At 41.3% G+C, this 22,068-nt stretch overlaps 1 protein-coding gene across 1 annotated transcript; it reads right to left on the bottom strand.

Annotated features, from left to right (window-relative positions):
* Positions 1-295: 295 nt before the first annotated feature.
* On the bottom strand, positions 296-21,336 carry SLAMF6 (SLAM family member 6; the record flags this gene model as incomplete). Its single annotated transcript, XM_081307833.1, has 7 exons — positions 21,266-21,336; positions 7,845-8,180; positions 3,381-3,644; positions 2,864-2,989; positions 2,485-2,523; positions 1,486-1,565; positions 296-442 (listed from the first exon to the last, which is right to left on the bottom strand). The coding sequence occupies exons 1-7, from the start codon at positions 21,312-21,314 to the stop codon at positions 296-298; spliced, it is 1,041 nt and encodes a 346-aa protein (XP_081163959.1). The 5' UTR covers positions 21,315-21,336.
* Positions 21,337-22,068: the final 732 nt, after the last annotated feature.

The following is a 22,068-nucleotide window of genomic DNA, read 5'->3' on the forward strand; positions in this document are numbered from 1 at the left end:
CTGCTTTAAGCTATGACACTTTGAATTAATGAAGGAATATTTAGAGAATTACTAAACCAAAGTACAACTTTTTTTCCCCCCAAAGAAAAAGCTAATAAATTGGCCGGAGGTTAGTTTGGGATTTTCTGGACAGTGATTCACCTTGCCTTCAACAGGAATTTGGAAAGGCAACTGAACAAGCAAGAGTGTCCCTTCTCTTCCAGGAGACTACTTTCGAAATGCCTGCAAGGCAGTGGATGAGGAGGACTTGCTTGGGGAATCCAAGATTTCTAGCTGGGTCATAGCTTCCACCATTTCAAAGAGGAGAGCTGCTCATGGTCTTCCTCTTAAAAAACAGCAAGTTTTCTTGGCCTCTCAGGAGGTATAGCATCACAGGGTGGCCAGTACCTTGCCAGGGAATTCTTGCCTGCTGGGAGGGAGAAGCCTCCTGAGTAATTAAAGTCTAGAATAATTAGTGAAGAACAAAAGACAAAGAGTCAGAAAGGACCGTTTTAAAGAGTTGGAGCCCCTGATAGGTCCAGTCCACACGGGCACTGGAGCTAGACAATTAGAAAATGGCTTTACATCAAAGGCAAGGGTAAGGTTTCAAGGGTGGAGTCTTGCTTCCTGACGTCTTGCAGTCAGCAGTTGATTGGCATCTTGGCAGGTCAAACCCATCTCAGGGGGCTGTGCGATTGGGTGGTTGTAGCAGGTCACCCCATCTCTGGTGCTGTGTGGGACCAGGCATAGTGGAATAGGGCTCACATGTGTCTGGGCAGTCAACCAGAGGAAATGTCCACTGGAAGTTCCCAGACACCAGATTATCCTATTCACTAGTCTGCGATGAGCAATACAGTCCACATACAACTCACAGGCGACTCTCAACAGTATAGTGTTATTTAGAAACGTGACATAGAGATGTTTTATTTAGGGGGTGGTGGGGACAGTAGGGACCGAGGAGTTTCCAATGCTCGACCAAGACCTTCCCATTATGTTGGAAGAGGAGAGGAGAGCTGCTCATGGTTTAGTTTCCCCTACTGTGGAGGGGTTGCAGATTCTGGTCCCTTCTTGCCCTCTTGAGAGACTACTTCTGAGCTCCCCCAACATCTCTACAAGCTTCCTGCTATGGAACTGTCTCCATGGAAACACTCAAACTCAGTGGAACTCGGATCCATCCTGCACATATTAATTGAGTGTCATGCTAGGCTATAGGAGAACAGAAAAGAAAATCTAATTCACCCTTTCTGACAGCTTGTAATTTTACCGAGGGGACAAGACCTACTGAGGCACCCAACAGAGAAGAGCGGAGAGCAAAGAAGGAATAAATGTTCACTGCGGAAGCAGCAGACCCAGGAAAGGTCTTGTGTTGTGTTTGCAACCCCCGTTGTTGCCCTCTCCTCTCAGTAGTGGATGTCAGCCGTCAGGTGATTGTGACTGTGATAAGTTTGTGAGCGATCCCTGTAAAAAACAGCCACAGTGATGTCGTATGAATCTAAAAGGACTCACCAGGTTTGGATACGTGACCTGTGCGTACACGGTGCTCCCTGGAGAGACTGATGTGCACTCTGTGTTCTGTGGAGGCTCTGCTGTTAAGACAAAGAGGCACCATCAGTGGCAGAAGGACTTTGGGACTGCTTCTCCCAGTACCTTGCCTTTTTCCAACTACTTTCTGTCCCCAAAGAGGCAAGCCTCCCCTTTCCTTAGGGCTCACTTGGACAGTTTTGGGTTGAACCAGAACCTTCTTAATCATGCATTTTTTTTTCTAACCGCCTCTCTTGAGTGGGGAGTGGTCTTGAGGTGCCCTTGGGCTTCAGAGGTATCCTCGGGCTTCCGTGTGAATGACTAAGTAGCACTATCTACAGAAGAGCTGGAGATGCTGTGAGCATAATGTAACCAATTATTTCCCCGAGGAAACATTATTAAACCTTCACAGGCCCTTAAGGTGAAGTCGATTATATTAGAGATGAGGAACTGCAGGCCCCAAATCTCCACTGACTTGTGTGAAGTCACATGGGAAGTGATGGAACAGGAACTCGAATGTGTGTCTTCTGACCCCAGTCCTCGGGCTCTTTCCTAAGCACGATATCCCGCATCTCTGACTTAAAGCCAGTTTGAGCCCAGAGCCTGTACTTGCATCTCTAGATCACACTTTCTTTTTCCACCGTGTCTATCCATGGTCCAAACCCTGGTTAACCAGCAGTGATGCAGTCACAGGCAATTTGGTTTTGAGTCTCTGATGCTCATTTTTTTTTTTCCTCTGCTCAGAATTTTCTGGGTGCAAATGGACGGGCTACCAGCCCTTTCACTAGAGCAAACTTATGCATCAGAAGGGAGGAGAGGGACTCCGATCTCACGAACTGTGTGAGGTCCATGGTGCGTGCTTGTGAGCTTGCACCGTGGGGTGCATCTGAGTAGTGACATTCTGACTCCTGCCAGCCTCCTTCCTCTTTCTGTCATCTTTCCCTGCCTGTTTTATGATCAGCAGTTTAAAGTCTGGGTGCTCACCAGGATGCTGAGTTTGCTGAGTATGCAAAGGGAGGGAGCCTGAAAAATAAATAAGGAAATTGAAATGTTTGAGAGAGGCCTTTTTAGCCCCCACCCCCAATAGGTGCCTCTCTAGAGGATGTGGAGGAAGGGGCCCCAAAGGAAGGGTAGGTGGGCCAGTGGACCCTGAGGCTGACTCCTAGTTCTCCCAGTAGGACACCTCCTTTAGGATATTAGCAGGTGCTCGGTCACACCCCTAGGATTGTCCCTGCATAGCTGAGCTAGGGTTTGCTTGCTCTCCACCCTTCACCTGTTTTCTGTAAGAGATTCTTAGCAATCAGAGGCCCCAAACTCTAAATACCTGCAAACCTGGGAGGAGAGACAAGGAGGGAGAAAGTACACCTGCCTGTTCGGTTCTTCCAAGCCCGTGAAGCCAGTGCGCACGCAATGATGAGTATGGCGAGGAGCAACAAAGCAACCAGAATTATAATCAATGTTCTGACCCCGTTTACATTTTTCTTAACACCTGAAAAGGGGAAAAAAAAAGAAATGGAACTTCTTCAGACACCTAGAGTGAGTACTAGAGTGTTTTTCTCGGGGCCCTCACAGAGTCTCTTGGGTGCATCTGTACCCAGAGTTCTGGGACTCTGGCAGGATCCTGGATGGTGAAAGCCCTGCTTTCTGAGTCCTTCCCCGACTGCCCCCTTCAGAGAAGGCCTTGCAGAGGAGGAAGGAGGAGGGAGAGACTAGGAGGTAGTGAGAAGCACAGGGCCCCAGAAGCTGCCTACCACCCCACCCTTAGCTGCAGGTTGGCTGTCTCCCACTGCCGCTGTTTTGGGAATCTTGTAGGGTGTGGAGGACATGGCACACCCCACAGTTGCTCAAGGCTCTTAGAGACACCTGAGGCTGACTGTTACCTGTGCAGAGACTCTGGGCAGTGACTGAGAACGATAAATTGCTGACGGGGTTCTCAGCTATGCAGGTGTAGTTCTGTTCACTGGAACTCATGGGGTCCCAGGAGATAGTGAGGTTTGGTTCTCTTAGAGAGCTGTTTTCTGAGAACTTCCACCCGAATGAGACAGTATCATTTGGATTCTCCAGAGAGCAGGTCAGGTGGATCTCACAGGTGCTATTCCCAGACAGTTGAGTGTGATGGGTAACTTGTAAGTTACTCAGTGGTCCTATGAACAGAGAAGAGACGTGGGTTAAGGATGAATGACTCAATTCAGACTACTCTAAAAATTACTCATTGCATTTATGTTTTGATATTTCACTTTTGCTGTATACTATGGCCTGTATACTCTAAAAGACTCTCCTTGTATCATCTAATTGATGGTAGGAAAGTATGGGGTGACCAATGAAAGAGACTTCAGTATGAGACGGAGTAACCGGAAAGATAAATGGGAAGGGAGAGACTATCTGGGTAATTTGGGACTGGTCTCTCTACCTTTCTGGGCTCCAGATTAATCCTTGGGGTATCTTCTGATCTGTGAACAATACCTCTCATAAAGACAATTTAGAGACTGGGGAGCACATAAATGCAAATATATTGTCAATTTTTAAAAAAAATTATTTTGTAGTTGTATATGAACAGCATGCCTTTATTTTATTTATATATATTTTTTATGTGGTACTGAGGATCAAACCCAGTGCCTCACACAAATGCTAGGCAAATGCTCTGCTACTGAGCTATAGCCCCAGCCCTACATTGCCATTTGAATTGACATAAATGCAGAAATTTCTGAGACCAAAGACTGGAAAGTGTTGCCCAGAAGAAGCAGCTGTTGCCTCGAAGTGGCAAGGAACCAGTGGAGACGTGAGGGCAAGACAAAAAAAGGCCCTAACCTAGTCTTGACCTGGGGATAGAAGTAAAGGTGATTCCACAAAGAACAGAATGGCTCTGACTCTGGTTAGAAGAGACTGAGTGATGCTTTAAACTTAATTAACTGAAGGGTGGGGGTGTAGCTCAGTGGTAGAGGACTAGCCTAGCATATAAAGGGTCCTGGGTTTGATCCCCAGCACTTGGGGGAGAGAGGACTTAACTGAGAAGTTATGGAATTAAATGTACTTATAACTTGCTAGAATGGAGTTCTTATGTACTGAAGGAGTGTAGGATTTGGAGCCAAGAAAATCTGGGATAGGATCATGGCTTTATTGTTTGCTGCTCACATGACTATGGACAGATTATTAATATCTCTAGGTGGTGGTTTCCTTCTCTGGAAAATCAGGCAATAGTATCTACTTCTCAGGTAATTATGAGCATGAAGGGAGACAGTGCCTAGCACAGGGAGGACAAATAGATGGCATGAATGTCATGGCTTTTGTCCATGGCTGACTTCAAAAATATGTCCTGTTACTTTTTCCCATGTAGTGAATATACACCTGTCTATTTGACATTTACACCTGGATATGAGTATATCACAAACTCGGTATGTCACAAAGTCTAAAAGGACTTCTGTTTTTCTGTCTAGAATCTATTCAATCTGTACCCTTCCTTCCCCCATTTAGGGATAATAATTTCATTCCCTCGGGCCAAAAGTCTCTGGCATTATCTGTGACGCATCCCTTCATCTCATACTCAAATCAAAAAAGTTCTGGTGACTTGTCCTTAACATATATCCCGAATCCAATCTCTTCTCACTGCCTCTGCTGCTACCACACTGGTCCAAGCCAGCGCCAACTCTTGCCTGACTTATGGCAACGGCTTCCTTCTTGGTCCAATGGCTTCTCAACAGTGGAACCAAAGGTATTCTTTAAACAAAGTCAAAGTCATACTGATTATTTGCAAAACCCTCCAATGGCCCTCAATGTCACTGACAATAGAAGCCAAAGTCTTTGTGGTGACCCTCAGGACCTTGCAATGTACATCCCCCTATTTCCGTTCTGACCTTATTTCCTGTTACTCCCTCTTTCACTCTGTTCCTCATATTCAGCCTCTTGGATGTTCTGTGAGCATGCCAGGCACAGGGGAGACTTGCGAGGTGTGCCCTTCCTCCAGATATCGGAATGGTTCGATCTCTCACGTCAACAGACCTTGCCTCATATTTCAATGAGGCCTATTCTGATCACGCTCTTTAAAATGGACTCCTGCTTCCTGGCACTCCTGAAGCTCCTTATGCCGTTCTAATTTCTCCCTTTTCCCCATAGAACTCATGGTTTTCTTACATACACTTGTTTATATAGTACATGTATTATTTATTACCTGCCTCCATTCCCTATCCAGAATGTCAGGGGGCGGGGAGGGTACCTTGTGTATTTTGCTCACTGATGTATTTATTCTAAGTGGCTAGAAGAGCACATGTGCATTATTTATGGTCCACATTGACTCAGTAGATAAACCTAACATGACTTCAACATCTTTTTTTTAACACTAAACTCTGGTCAGTTACTCTTCATTCACTGGTATTGGCTTATAACACTAATCTTTGCCATCCTTATCCTCATGCCTAGGGACGATTGGTCAATATTGAAAAACAAATCTAGCTATTGCATTTTGGGAATTCCTTTTCGCTCTTTGTAAAGCGAATTGCTGTAGCTTACATATCTCTTTGTGTGTGATCTTTTGAAGGAGAAATAATACGAACTAAAAAAAACATTTAGGGTAAAAAGCCCTGGAAAGGGATTGGCATGGAGTCCCAGGAATGTGGTTGTTGCAAGAGAATTCATGCTTAGTTTTCTCCACTGTGTCAGGACATTGCCTCGGCAATGTTCTTGGGCTCTCCATACTGTGAGTCTCACTTCTCTTCGGGGTCTTAGCACTGCCTTGATGGTTACTTGATGATCAGGGAGGGTGATCCTGTCTATAAAGGCTAAAGATACATCCCAGAACCAATGAATATTACCTTATTTGGAGAAAGGGCCTTGCAAAAGGAATGTGGTAGATAAGGAGGTAATCCTGAATTTTCTGGGAGGCCCTAAATCCAATGGTGAGTGTCCTTACAAGATTAAAAACAGAGGGATGTTTGAGACAGACGAGGCAAAATCACAGAGAAGAGAGAAGTGATGTGGCCCCAGAGACAGAGAGAGGGATGATGAGGAATGCAACCAGAAGCTGGAGAGAACAGTCTTCTAAGGGCCTCCAGTGGGAGTACACTTCTGACCACGGCTGGATTTTGGACTTCCAGTCTTCAGAACTTTGAAAGAATACAAATACATTTCTGTTGTTTGGGGTCTGAACAGCCTCAGAAAATGAATACCTTGACCTGGTACCATTTTGCCCCTTTAGTTGGAATCTCTTGCTGAGAATTTTTCCAGACATCCTTTTTTTCCCCCCCTACAACATTTACCTGTTCCATGCCATATTATTTCAAGAACATGACTTTGACTCATCTAACATGATAGACTCATCAAATATCCAGGGACTGTGTACTAAATGTTTATGAGCATCCTATTTGTAGAGAAATTTTAACAATTTTTTTGAGATAACATCTCTTAATCCAAAGGCTTCCAGATGAATTTAAGACCTCGTGGGATCTCTGATAGGTAGTAATTATACAGTCTCAGTGGTCTTTAAAGTTGCCTAGTCTGGTGGCCAACTTAATGCTTGAACCCCTTGTAAAACATCTCTGGGAAGTGATTTTTTGAAAAATAGCCTAAAGTCATTTATGGCTCTTTGAACATCATTGATTACTATATATATATATTTTTGAAATAAACTTATACATTATCTCATTACATTTTCCTTAATTCTATGTTGAGGATATTTTCACTGTTTAATCTTGGGGAGACATTTTTTCCCCCTAAAGGTCAACATGAGCCATCTGGGGAAAATATTGTTAAAGGTCAAACAACATTGACAGAAAAGACTTTTCTCTTTATTGCCTCACCCTCACAGAGCACTTCCTAGGTAGACCACTGTTCTGCACACAGACCCCTCTCTTGGGTTAGTCTAGGCTTTGGGTAAAGTGAAGTATTGTGGCAGTCTGGTTAGGTGGGAAGTGCTATCACATACCATCTCTGTGACTGTAGGCAAGTTCCTGTATAACCTTGTGACCAAAATGATGCCTCAAGAAAAAGGGTTGCATCTCATGGAGACTTTGTGAGAGTCACACGCCAGATACATGTGGTGAACATGTTAACGGTATTATAAATATTTCACGTCCATCAATTATACTACATTTCTGTTTGAAGGGGCCCTTTTTTATTGGACAGGGGGAAGGGAGGTGATGCTGAATGGACCGCCGTAAGACAGATCTATTCTCAGCTCTGCCACTATTTGGTTGTGCAGTGTCATTGAGTTGCTTCTCCACTGGACCTCATTCTGACTCCAAATGCCATCCTCTTTACCAGTAGACTAGAATACACACTTGTAGTCACATAAGATTGAAAGATCTAAATTTTTTTTTAGTACGTGTAAAATGAAACCCCACATTTAGACTCACTGAAGATCCTCAGAGTGTAACAGGAAACCGTTGGAGAAGGTTCTGTGTTTATCTGGGCTTCGTAGGATCCTGCATCGGTCATCGTCAGGTTGCTGAGATGCAAGGAGTATGTCTGGGTGAAGTTTAGTCGCTCTTGCCAGTTTTTAAAGGGCACCACGTATTGTAGCTCTCCTATTTCATTTAGGTGCATGTATGCTACGTTTATTCCATTGTGATTCCAGCTGATCACGTTGGCTTTCTTATCCGCAGGAAAGTTCAGGAGGAGAGTTACTGACTTCCCCAGAATCCCATTCACCATCCTTGGGGGAGAGGTGCATAGTGAAACTGCTGCATTCCCTGTAAATACAGAAGGAAAGGGCCATAAAACCGTCCATGGCAATCTTCCAATTCTTGTGCCTCTTCCTCCATCTCTGACCATCTGTTAGAGCTTTTTTCAAACTGAAGCCCAGAGAGAAAATGGGGAGAGAAAGGGTTAGGAGTCTGACAGTGGATGATCACAGCCCCAATGGCTCCACCTCCAGCAAAACATCTGGCGTTCTTGGTGGGTTGGCAGATGATCCTGGCCCTGGGCCCACTTCTACACTAGCTGGTCATTCCTGGGCCATGACCATACTTCATCATCCCAGCCCCTGAGTATCGCCAGCTAGCCAGGCTGGTGACCTGAGCTGGGTTCACAAGAGCTGGCTACACCAATGACTTAATAAAATGGCGAAGAAAGCTCGCAAGCACACAGAAAAGACCTTTTCTAAATCTGAGATGGCTCTCTACCTGAGATGGAAAGAGAGCGAGCCACCTGAATTCTTTTTATTTTTTATAGGGGGTGCACACAAAAGGAGGTTTTCAATGGAATGTTCTTTCCAAATAAGGCAAGGGGGCAGGTTTCAGGGGGTTGAGTGTGATGTCTTGCGGTCAGGAGATTGATCGACATCTTGGCAAGTCACACCTGTCTCAGGTGCTGTGTGGGAACACAGGCATAGCAAGAGCAAAGTGCACATGTGGGTTGCATGGCCCAGAGAACACGCAACAGTTGTGTTGCAGGCCAGTCCTCCCATATGCTCAAATGTGCATCGCTCACCTACACAACCCATGGATGGCCCGTGACACCTGAGTCCTTAGGCATCAGGTGGTGAGGGACATGGAACTACATCAACTCCCTGGCACAGACTCCAAAAACTTCAAGTCTTTGCTGATGAAGTATAATTACAGCTGGACATTTACTGATTGCCGACTGTCCATATAGTATGCTTGCTTAATTTAGAGGATTAATAACAGATTTACTGCATACATAGTTTCCCACATGCATTATTTCATTTGATGCCAACTACAATTCTTTGAGGCTAATAGATTGGATTATTATTTCTACTTACAAACAAAACCTAAGACACAAAAGTTATCTAGCTTTCCCAGAGTTACATGGCTCAAGAATAGTAAATCAGAATTCAAACCTAGGTCTTCTGACTTCAACTACTTTTATTATTTTCCTGCTCTCAAAAAGATTTCAGCCTAGGGGCTGGGGCTGTAGCTCAGTGGTAAGAGAGCTTACCTCGCACATGTGAGGCACTGGGTTTGATCCTCAGCACCAAATAAAAATAAATAAAATAAATAAAGTGAAGATATTGTGTCCATCTTAAAAAAATCTTTAAAAAATATTTCAGCCTAGTGATTGAGGAGTTAAAACTGATAAAAAAATTTTTAAAGTAGCACATCATGGATGCATTCTCATAAGCCCATTTCAGAGACCCAACATTTGAGCCAAAAGAGTGAAAAAGTCTCAATTCTTAAAGACGATGTTTGTGTCAATGAATAAGTAACCATAATCAGGGCTTCTTGGGATCTTTTATGTCTCAAGAAGGGAGCTGAGTGTGTGTGTGTGTGTGTGTGTGTGTGTGTGTGTGTGTGTGTGTGTGTCTGACACTCAGCTCCTAGGGGAGCTTGCATTTCTGTTTCCTTTCCTGAATTGTCACATGGATTCCATGCTGCCATCATCCATTCCCCTCTGCACTACATCTTTCCCATAAGTAATTCAACCCACTGTAATTTGTGGTCATCTTCAGCCCTGATCCCTCTGGGAATCACATGGGTGAATATCACCTGCTAAATCTTTTGTTTTATCTTGGGGTTTATTTATTTATTGACAAGCAAAATTTTGAGCCACATTCAGTCACATACACACACAATGTTATGATCCCATTTATGTGAAGTTGTAAAACAGGCAAACAAATCTATGCTGTTTCCTTTGGGAAGGAGGGAGGTGAATAGAAGGGAACATAAAGAGGGGGGTCTGAGGGGCTGGTGATGTTTTGGACCTTGACCTGTGTCTAGCTATATAGGCATTCATTGTGTAATTCATTGAGGTAGTAATGAGGATTTGTACAGTTTTCTCTTTGTATTTAGAAAAAAAATTAAAACAACAACACAGCCCAAATGAAACCTAAACGAAAGAAATAATTTCAATAACCCATAAAGACTAAGTGATCTGGCCATTTTTCTCTTTTCAGTCTAAATTTCTGTAATTCTCCTTTGTTCATTTTGCTTCAACTTGCTTGGCTATTCTTCAAATAGACCAGGGATTTGCCCTTGTAATTACCACTGCCTGAATGCACTTCTTCCAGGTAGATATACAACTCATTCTTTTGCCTTCATAATGTCTTTAATACAAATGTTCCCTCTGCAAGAGGCCTTCTGTGACCATGCTTTCTTCACTATCAACCTCCACCCGTACCCAGCTGCCTTTGGGTTTATTTCTCTCCATAGTACTTATCATGTGGTATATACTAGAACACACAAATGTGCATTGGTTTTTCTTCCTCCCCTCCACTGAGATTTAATCTTCATGGAGGCAAGTTCTTGTGGTGGTTTGAGTCTGAAATGTTCCCCAAAGCTCATGTGTTAGAAACATGGTGCCCAGGTGCAACAAGGTTTGAAGGTGGGTCTTTAAGCAGTGATTGGGGCCATGAGGGCTCCATCCATTGATAGCTGAATGGACTATGGGAGGTGGGACCCAGCTGGAGGAAGTAGCACACTGGGGTAAGGGTTTATCTATTTCCCAGCCCCCTTCTCCTTTCTCTCTTGCTCTCTCTTCCCTCGCTGCCATGAGCTGAGCACCTTTCTTCCTTTGCATCCTTCCACCATGATGTTTCGACTTGGAGCTGGTCAAGCATGGACTAAATCCTCCCGAAACCGTGAGCCAAAATAAACCTAAGTTGTTCTTGTCAGGTATTTTAGTCACAGTGGTAAAAATCTGACTCATACACAAGGATTTGCCTGTCTTTTCCACTGTGGTGAATATTTGTGGAGTGAATGGACACATCTCTATCCCTCCTCTTGGGGGTTCTCTGTCCAGGATGTTAAGCTAAGTTCTTCTTAGTAAAGACACTAGATTTATCTAGTGGCTCAAGTACTTACTCACCAGGAACTGTGCCTCTCTGGCATGGCATACTCCTTTAAGATCCCTTGCTTTTATAGATTGCAATAATTAGTTTATTTAACAAGTTATTTATTCTATTATTTGCTCAGTTCTATGCTAATTCAGTGAGTAAAAATTTAGAAATGAGGGCATGCAAACCGTATTTATTATTCTGTATTTCTGTCTCTTTGTTGTAATTATGAGATTATTTTCCTCCCTTTTCCATAAACTTGAGAGAAAACATTATGCTTATTTTCTCTGGATTCCTAGTACTTAGCACAATTTCTAACTTAATAGATATACTTGTTTCTATATTTCACCCACTGGATGATATGTTTCCGAGAATATGAATAATGTCCTAGCACTTTATTTCCCCAGAATCTGGTCCAGGGGATTCAGAGAAAGCTAGGTAGATTGAGATTAGAGTGTCATTTCTGAGAGGAAGCTGGGGTAGGGTTCAGGAGCACAAGTCGAGGTGCCAGTCATGGTAAAAAAAAGAAGGAGACTAAAGATCTCAAGAGATTTAAATGTAAAAAGGGCAGTAAGATTGATATATTTCACATAGATTGTCTTTAAAATTATAAGAGAAGTAGATCTGATAGGTCCAGGAAGAAGATGGATGCACATGGATCATTGTCCAAAATAGATCATAGTTTAGGTTGCAAAACAAATCTCAATGAATTTAAAAAAAACTCAAATCATGTCTTCTCTGATCACAAAGGAATAAAACTAGAAGTCAAGAACATAAGAAAAATTGGAAAATTCATGAATGTGTGGAAATTAAGCAACATTGTCTAAAACAACTAATGGACTAAAGAAGAAATCAGAAGGGGAATTAGAATGTATCTTGAGACAAGAGGAAATGATGAAAACACAGCATTCCAAAATGTATGGGATGCAGCAAAAGCAGTGCTCAGAGGGAAATTTATAACTGTAAGTGCTTACATTAAACATAAGGAAGATTTCAAATTAACAATGGATAATGTAGATGAAATAAAAAAAAAATTCCTAGAAACACACAAACTATCAGACATATGAAGAAATAGAAACCTAAGAAAACCTTTGATAAGAAAAGAGATCCAATCAGTAATCAAAAACCTCCTGACAAAGGAAAGCCAGATGGGGGAGGATCCAAGATGGCGGGACAGAGGGAGGCGGCATTCTGTGTCCTGAGATTCAAGCAGCGAGAATACTGCTTCTCTGCAAGCGATATTCCTGCTCCCACACAGGAATCATGGTCCTGGGCCCTTCCAATGACAGAGTAGGTCTCCCAACGACGTGCCTACATAGGACTACCAGGTACCTGAGTGAGACCACTGGTGGCAGCAGCATATGCACAGAACTTTTGACCACCCACCTGAGCAGAAATCACGGAAGCTGCTCCCACATGGGACACTCAGCAGCTTCCCACGAGTAGGAACTCCAGCCACCACTCCCATGTGGACTATCTACCAACCTGGGGCTCCCCTAGTCGCTGCCATCTTGGGACTCTGCAGCAGAGGGGATAGTCCCCTACACGCAGTAGTCGGCCTGCACCTGAGAACTTCATACAGGCTCTGAAGTCAGCCAATAGCCATACACTGCATGCCACAGAGCTTGTCTCTAACATCATCACCTGGATCCCCCCACCCGACCCAACGCCCCACCACTGAAAGCAGGTGCCTCCATCTTGGGCCACCTTCATCACCATCTTCAGTGGGGTGAACTCTGGCTGGCCAGGTGCCCAGTTTCTAACTCCGCCCCCCCTTCCCAGCAGCTGCTACCCTGGCACAGTGACCCCCTGATTTCCTTCGCCATCCTGAGCATGGAGATACTGGGTAAACAATAGACGACCCCACCTACTGGGTGAGAAGGGAAGCAGAAAAGATACTGATCTTCAAACAAAACAGCCCTGTTTCTTCCTCAAGATTTTTTTCCTCTCCTTTCCATCTCTATTCTCCCACCTTCCCATCCCCAACATATGTGAAACCAAGTTCTTTAAATGAATTAGGATTTTGAGGACTGGGACATCTGAATAGTACATTACAGTTGTGTTGTATATTCTTTCTTTTTTTTCCCCACCAATTTCTACTATTTTACCATTTTTTTAAAATTTTTCTTAGTATATATGTATGTTTATTTTAGTACTCTACTGTCTTCCCACTTACTTGTCTACCCAAATTACTTCTTCTCCCTTCTCCTGCTACTAATCTTCCTCTTTAGATTTCTCTTTCACATTTCCTAAGATATAATAACTCTATATTCTCATCTCCTTCCTTCTCAGCATATCATCCTGTTCCTCATCCCCAGTCTTTGTCCACCATCAGAAACTGTAAACTCTTTTACAAACCTACTGAGTACATTGTAGATAATAATTGAATCCACCATTTCTGTGCATTGTGACCAAACTGTAAATGTTTTAATAGCAAACATTTGTTTTAAGAAATAGATACTACCCTGCATTCTATCAGATCATGGAATGAAATTAGAAATTAGTGATAAAAATAAAAAATAAAAGCTACTACAACACCTGGAGACTAAATAATATGTTACTGAATAAACAATGGGTTGCAGAAGACATCAAGGAAGAGATCAAAAAATTCTTAGAGGTGAATGGGAACACAGATACAACATATAGAAATCTCTGGGACACTATGAAGACCATACTAAGAGGAAAGTTTATTGCATGGAGTTCATTCCTTAAAAGAAGAAAAAGTCAACAAATAAATGACCTAACATTTCATCTCAAAGCCCTAGAAAAAAGAACAACTCAACACCAAAAGCAACAGAAGACAGTAAATAATTAAAGAGAGAGAGAGAGAAAACTCAAATCACTAACATACATGATGAAAAAAGAAATATACCAACAGACTACAGAAATACAGAAGATAATTAGAAATTATTTTGAAAACTTGTACTCCAATAAAATAGAAAATATCAAAGACATTGACAAATTTCTAGGGTCATATGATTTACCCAAACTGGATCAGGATGATATGCACACTTTAAACAGATCAATTTTAAGTGATGAAATAGAAGTTGCCATCAGAAGCCCACCAGCCAAGAAAAGCCCAGGACCAGATGAATACACAACTGAATTCTACAAGACCTTTAAAGAAGAACTAATACCAATACTCTTTAATTTATTCAGGAAATAGAAAAAGAGAGAGCACTTCCAAACTCATTCTATGAGGTCAATATCAACCTGATTACAAAGACACATCAAAGAAAGAAAACTTCAGATCAATATCTCTAATGAAGTAGATGCAAAAATTCTCAATAAAATTCTGGCAAATTGAATACAAAAGCATATCAAAAAGATAGTGCACCATGATCAAGTGGGATTCATCCCAGGGATGCAAGGTTGGTTCAACATATGGAAATCAATAAATGTAATTCATCAAGTCAATAGCCTGAAAGATAAGAACCATATGATCATCTCAATAGATGCAGAAAAAGCATTTGACAAAATACAACACCCCTCCATGTTCAAAACACTAGAAAAACTAGGGATAACAGGAACATATCTCAACATCAATAAAGGCTATCTATGCTAAACCCCAGGCCAACATCATTCTGAAGGGAGAAAAATTGAAAGTGTTCCCTCTAAAAACTGGAACAAGACAGGGATGCCCTCTCTTACCACTTCTATTTAACATAGTTCTTGAAACACTGGCCAGAGCAATTAGACAAAAAAATTTTAAAGGGATACAAATAAGAAAAAAAAAAAAGAACTCAAATTAGCACTATTTGCTGACGATATGATTCTATGCCTAGAAGACCCAAAAAATTCCACCAGAAAACTTCTAGAACTTGTAAATAAATTCAGCAAAGTAGCAGGATACAAAGGCATTTCTGTATCTCAGTGACAAATCCTCTGAGAGGGAAACAAGGAAAACTACCCCATTTACAATAGCCTCAAAACAAACAAACAAACAAAACCTTGAGAATCAACCTAACAAAGAGGTAAAGGATCTCTACAACAAAAACTACAGAATGCTAAAGAAAAAATATTAAAGAAGACCTTAGAATATGGAAAGATCTACCTTGTTCTTGGATAGGCAGAATTAATATTGTCAAAATCACCATACTACCAAAAGCGTTATATAGATTTAATACAATTCCAATCAAAATCCCAATGACATTCCTCATAGAAATAGAAAAAGCAGTCATGAAGTTCATCTGGAAAAATAAGAGACCCAGAAGAGCTAAAGCAACCCTTAGCAAGAAGAGTGAAGCAGGTGGGGGCATCACTATTCCAGATCTTGAACTATACTACAGAGCAATAGTAACAAAACAGCATGGCACCAAAACAGACTGGTAGACCAATGGTACAGAAGAGAGGACACAGAGACAAACCCACAAAATTGTAGTTATATTAGACAAAGGCACCAAAACATACGTTGGAGAAAAGATAGCCTCTTCAACAAATGGTGCTGGGAAAACTGGAAATCCATATGTAACAAAATGAAATTAAATCCCTATCTCTCACCATGTACAAAACTCAACTAAAAGTAGATCAAGGACCTAGAAATTAAACCAGAGACCTTGCACCTAATGGAAGAAAAAGTAGGACCAAATCTCCATCATGTCAGATTAGGCCCTAACTTTCTTAATAAGACTCCTGTAGCACAAGAATTAAAACCAAGAATCAATAAATGGATGGATTCAAATTAAAAAGCTTCTTCTCAGCAAAACAAACAATCAGTGAGGTGCATAGAGAGCCTACAGAATGGGAGCAAATCTTTACCACAAGCACATCAGATAGAGCACTAATCTCTAGGATATATAAAGCACTCAAAAAGCTTAACACCAAAAAAAAAAAAAAACCCAAAACAAAAAACAAAAACCAAGTAACCCAATCAATAAATGGTCCAAGGAACTGAAAGATACTTCTCAGAAGAGGACATACAATGAATCAACAAATATATGAAAAGATGTTCAACATCTCTAGCAATTAGAGAAATGCAAATCAAAACTACTCTAAGATTTAATCTCACTCCAGTCAGAATGGCAGCTATTAAGAATACAAATGACAATAAGTGCTGGCAAGGATGTGGGGAAAAGGTACACTCTTACACTGCTGGTAGGACTGAAAATTGGTACAGCCAATATGGAAAGCAGTATGAAGATTTCTTGGAAAACTGGGAATGGAACCACCATTTGACCCAGCTATCCCACTCCTTGGTCTATACCCAAAGGACTTAAAAACAGCATACTGCAGGGACACAGCCAAATCAATGTTATAGCAGCACAATTCGCAATAGCTAAACTGTGGGACCAACCTAGATACACTTCAGTAGATGAATGGATAAAGAAAATGTGATATATATACACAATGGAATATTACTCAGCAATAAAAGAGAATAAAATCATGGCATTTGCAGGTAAATGGATGGAGTTGCAGAATGTAATGCTAAGTGAAGTTAGCCAATTTCCCAAAACCAAATGCTGAATGTTTTCTCTGATATAAGGATGCTGATTCATAGTGGGGTTGGGAGGGGGAGCAAGGAGGATTACATAAACTCTAGATAGGGGAAAGGGATGGGAGGGGAAAGGAGGGGGCATGGGTCTAGGAAAGATGATGGAATGAGATGGGCATCATTACCCTAAGTACATGTATAAAGACAAATGGTGTGAATATATTTTGTATACAACCAGAGATATGAAAAAATTGTGCTCTATATGTGTAATATGAATTGTAATGCATTCTGTTGTCATATATAACAAATTAGAATAAAAAATAAAAAAGAAAAAAGAAAAGCCAGATGACTTTACTAGTAAATTCTAATTATTCAAAGAACACCCGTCATTCTTAAACTCCTCCAAAAAGAGGAGGAGAAAAACACTTCCTAACTCATTTTATTTGGCCAGAATAATTCTGATACCAAGGACAAAGATATCAGGCAAAAAAAAAGAGAAAATTATATACCAATATCCTTTATGAATATTGATGCAAAAATCTGCAACAAAATACTAACAAACCGAACCCAACAATATATTGTGGGGATTATACATCATGGCTGAGTAAATTGATCTCAGATAAGAATACCCACTTTCACTCCTTCTATACAACATTGTATTGAAAGTTCTAGCCAGAGAGCAATTAGACAAGAAATAAAAAAGAAGTGAAAGGCAACTCAACTGGAAAAGAAGTACTATTTCAATTCAAAGATGGTATGGCCTGATGGATAAATAGAAAATCCTGAAGAATCCAGAAAAATCAACCAGAGCTAATAAGTGAACTTGGTAAAGTTGCAGGATTCAAGGTCAACATACAAAAATCACTTGTATTCCTCCATACCTGCAAGGAACAATCTAAAAAAGAAACCAAGAAAACAATTCCACTTAACAATAGTAATTAAAAGAATAAAGTACCTGGCAATAATTTAACTAGAAAGATGTATACACTAAAAACTAAAAAAATTCCTGAGAGATATTAAAAATAAACCGAATAAAGGAAGAGACATTCCATGTTCACAGATTGGAAAACCATATTAAGATGGCAATACTGCCCAAAGCAGTCTACAGATTCAATGCAATCTGTATTAAAATTGCAGTGACTGTTTTTCGTAAGTGAAAAAGTCAATCTTCAAATTTACATGGAATTGCAAAAGGTCCCAAATTCATATGGAATTGGGAAAGGTCCCAAATAGCCAAAATAATATTGTAAAAGAAAAACAAAATTAGAGTACTTGCACTTCCCAATTTCAAAACTTATATATAACTATGGTAATCAAAACAGTGGAGTGCTGTTATAAGGATCGACATATGAATGACTATATGGAACAGAATTGAGAATCCAGGAATAATCTCTTCAACAAATTGTATGGGACAACTACAAAAAATGAAGTTGGACCCCTACCTCTCACTATTTGCAAAAATTAACTCAAAATGTATCAGTCACCTAAATATAAGACTTAAAACTATAAAACTCTTAAAGAAAACATAGGATTTGGCAGTGAATTCTTAGATGTAATACCAAAAGCACAATCAACAAAAGATAAAAACAGGTTGTCCAGAGCCATCTGTGGACTGTGTATGGACCAACATCATAACCAGTGAATAGGAAAATCTGCTATCTGGGAACTTCCAGTGGCAATCCTGCTGGTTAAGACGGTCCAGATACATGTGAGTGTCTATTCACCTCTGCCAGGTTACACCCAGCACAGGAGGTAGGCTGACCTGTGGCAGCCACCATCCCCAACAGACTCCCAGAGATGGGTGTGGCTTCCTGAGATGCCAATCAACCTGTTTACTGCAAGACACCAAGAAGCACGACTCCACCCGCTGAAACCTTATCCCTGCCTTTGATGCTATCCCTTCAATAAAGAATCAGAGCCATTTTTGAACTGTTCTGTTCCACCTCCCACCAGGACTGGAAGAGACTATCAGGTGCTCTGCTTTGAAAACTAATTCTGACTTTGTCTCTTATTTCTTCACTAATTACTTCAGACTTTAATTTTCTCAGGTGGTTTATCCCCTCCTGCGCAGGGAGAATTACCCTGGTGAGTAATAACAGATAAATTGTACTTCATCAAAATTCAAAGCTTTTTCTTCCTGGGCGTGGTGGCAAACACCTGTGATCCCAGCAGCTCTGGAGGCTGAGGCAGAGGGGTCGAAGATTTGAGGCCGGCCTCAGCAATTTTAAAGCTCAGAGGAGATATTACATCCCAAAGTTCTAATCGTTCCTCACCACCCATCCAGAGCACATCCATTTGTTTCCTCCACCCCAGTGCCTTGCTTAGTTTCTTCCTAGCACAACGCTGTGTAACAGTGTGTACGTGCGTGTGAACATGTAACCGTGTGTAAGGTGGTAGCACAGTGAAGTGGCTGTGGGCACAGCTTCTGGGGCCAGGCTCCCTGAGTCTAGCCCTGGTAACCCCTGTTTGTTTCCTGGGCCCTGGAACATCTGCATCCGTTTCCTGCAGACACAGCTGAGTGTGTTTATCTTTCTACCCCTCCTCCTGTAGCTGGGTGAGTCTAAGCTAGTGACTTAAGTGTTAGGTACCTTCTTTTCTCATCTGTGAAGTGAGAAACTGTATATTTCATAGGGTTGTTATTAGAAATATCCACAGAAACAGGGAGAATGAGAGGAATTTTAACAGGAGGACATTCCAAATAATTCATAGAAGAGTTCAATTTCTTTTTCTTTTTGGTATTGGGGATTGAATTCAGAGGCACTTAACCACTGCGCACATCCCCAGCCTTTTTATATTTTGAGACAGGGCCTCACTGAGTTGCTTAGGACCTCACTGTTGCTGAGGCTGACTTTGAACTTGCAATCCTTCTGCCTCAGCCTCCTGAGCTGCTGGCATTACAGGCGTGTGCCACCACACCCCACAAGGAGTTCAATTTCTTAATCAGGGAAAAGTGAGGTTAAAGCTTGAGTCGCTGGTCCCAGATCAAGAAGTGACTCTTGAATGAACGAAAGAATTCCCTTTCTGCACCTTCTAAGTATTTCTCAAGGTTTTATCCTAATTCCACTTTTCCCCTTGGATTCATTGGTAATCTCTATGGTCTTAACTCTCGAGTTTCCATTCACAGCCTTACCCCTGGTCCCAAATTTCCAGCTGCTTTCAGTAACATCTCCTCGTGGATGTTACATTGACATCTTAAAATTAATAGGTCCAAAAACAAACTTAGCTTCCTCCCCATGGCTTCTCCCTGTTCCCCAAATTGTCACCTGTTTTGGTTGTCCTATCTGAAGAGTGACTGCCCTCCCCGCCATATTTCTATATGTTCTTTCTCCAATTGAGTTATTTCATTTTTATCATTTATCAATATCCAATGTACTAGTTTACTTGTTTATAGTTTGTCTTCCTGTCAAAATGTCAGTTCCACAAGAACAGGAAGTTTTGCCTGCCCTGCTCATGATGTAGCCCCAGAAATTGGAACAGTGCTAGGTATTTGGTAGATGCCTGATGAATATTTTTTTTTTGGATGACTTAACAAAATTCTCTTTTTTTTCATTGCCAATTAGTTTAGTGAAGTCTACATCGGTGGCCTCTTTGTTTTCTCTTATGCTACTGACTGGTTCGTCCATTGGTCATTGTTTCTCAGAAATATTTAAGAGCTTTCCAAGTGATGGCTAGTGAAATTTGGGTGTTATTTAAATGAACTTAGCCTCAGTTTCTCTATGTTAAAATGGGGCTATCAGTAGTATAAATTCATGGAATTGTCAGGAGACTTCTAAACGTGATCCACATATAGATCCTGGTCCAGTATCTGAAATAAAGTAAGTACTTCCTACATGCTAGCTTTTGATCAGCTACTCCCGGGCTATACCTGGCAGCTTCTTGCCTGGTCTCCTCTCCTTGAACACTGTACTTCAGTTACAATGAACCACTTGTGGTTTCCCAAGCATGGAAACCACAAGTAGTCCATCACATATATTCTCTATGTGATGGACAGCCAGGAACAATGAGAAGGCTACATTGAGTAAGTCCTTTCTCACTGACATATGAAGCATTGCTGGGCTAGCTAGCTAGCTCCCGATTTGCATCAAAGAAAGGGGAAGCTCATGTATTATTATTATTATTATTTTTGCCCTTGACAAAAAGAAACTATTTCTGTTTGGGTTCCCCAAACTCAGGGTACATGAAATCATAAGTTTTCAGTATTTTAGATGAGGAGAGTGAAGCCCAGAAAGTATAATTAACTGACCTAAAGTTGCACCGTAACATAGTAGCTGAACTGTAGAGGATTCGCTGTCTTGATCTTAGTTCTCTTTACAGTACAACGTGTTGGTCATAATCCCCAAACAGTCTTAACTCACAAAAGCCCATTTCACAAAAGCCCCCAGCAAACACATCCCTCACAGGCAGATTCAGTTGTAGTTATTACCCCTAAAGCCATCTGCAGCCTTTATCATTCAATGCACAGATAAGGTGGCAGTGTAGAGTGTGCCACCGTGAATCCACCTGGTCCCTCAGCAGAGTCAGCCACACAGCGGTGTCTACATAATTTAGATTGAGCAGACTGCGCAAAAACAAGGAGCCACTCAATGACAACGTGGGGCTGTGTGGATATTTACCTGAGCCTCCGCAGAAGACAAGCAGGAGAGATTGGAACAGCCAGAACATGCTTTCAGAGATGGAGACCCGTGCTGAAGACACTGAGGGAGTCAACAAATTGAAAGTATCTCTGGGAAGACTGACTTCCTGTTAGAGATGTGGCATGTTTTTTTTTTTTTTTTTTTTTTTTTGGTACTGAACCCAGGGGCATTCTACCATTGAGCTGCATCCCTATCCCCAGTCCTTTTTATTTTTTATTTTGAGTCAGGACCTCACTAAGTTGCTGAGGCTGGCCTTGAACTTGGGATCCTCCTACCTCAGCCTCTTTGTTGCTTGGATTGCCGTTTATAATATTATAATATTAACTCTTAAAAATTTATGAAAATGAATATAGTAGCCTAATGTGCACTTGAGAAATTATGTATTTGCTGTATTTCAGTGGAGTAGTCTGTATATATCTGTTAGGTCCAATTTGTTTGTAGTGTTGCTCAAGTACTCTGATTTCTGACTTTTTAAAAGTTCTTTTTGTTCCCCTCTCAGTATATTTAGCATCATGGTTTCAGACTTTATCTGATAAGTTTGATGTCTAGGTTTTCTTAGGGACAGTTTTGTGTCAATTTATTTTGTTTCCTAGAATGCATTCTGATTTTTCCATTTCTTATGTGTGTATTTTTTTTTCACATAATCTGTTCCACCCCCCCACCTCCCCTGGAAAAAAATAGCCATTACTTCATCTTTGTAAACTGTCTCTGTACTGGGGTTGTCCTTTACCAATTATCTGGGATTTCTTTTAATCGTAGGCTCCTAATAGGTTGGATATGGT

The sequence above is a fragment of the Spermophilus citellus genome (genome assembly GCF_964194105.1).
Source record: "Spermophilus citellus genome assembly, chromosome: 9".
Classification (NCBI taxonomy): domain Eukaryota; kingdom Metazoa; phylum Chordata; class Mammalia; order Rodentia; family Sciuridae; genus Spermophilus; species Spermophilus citellus.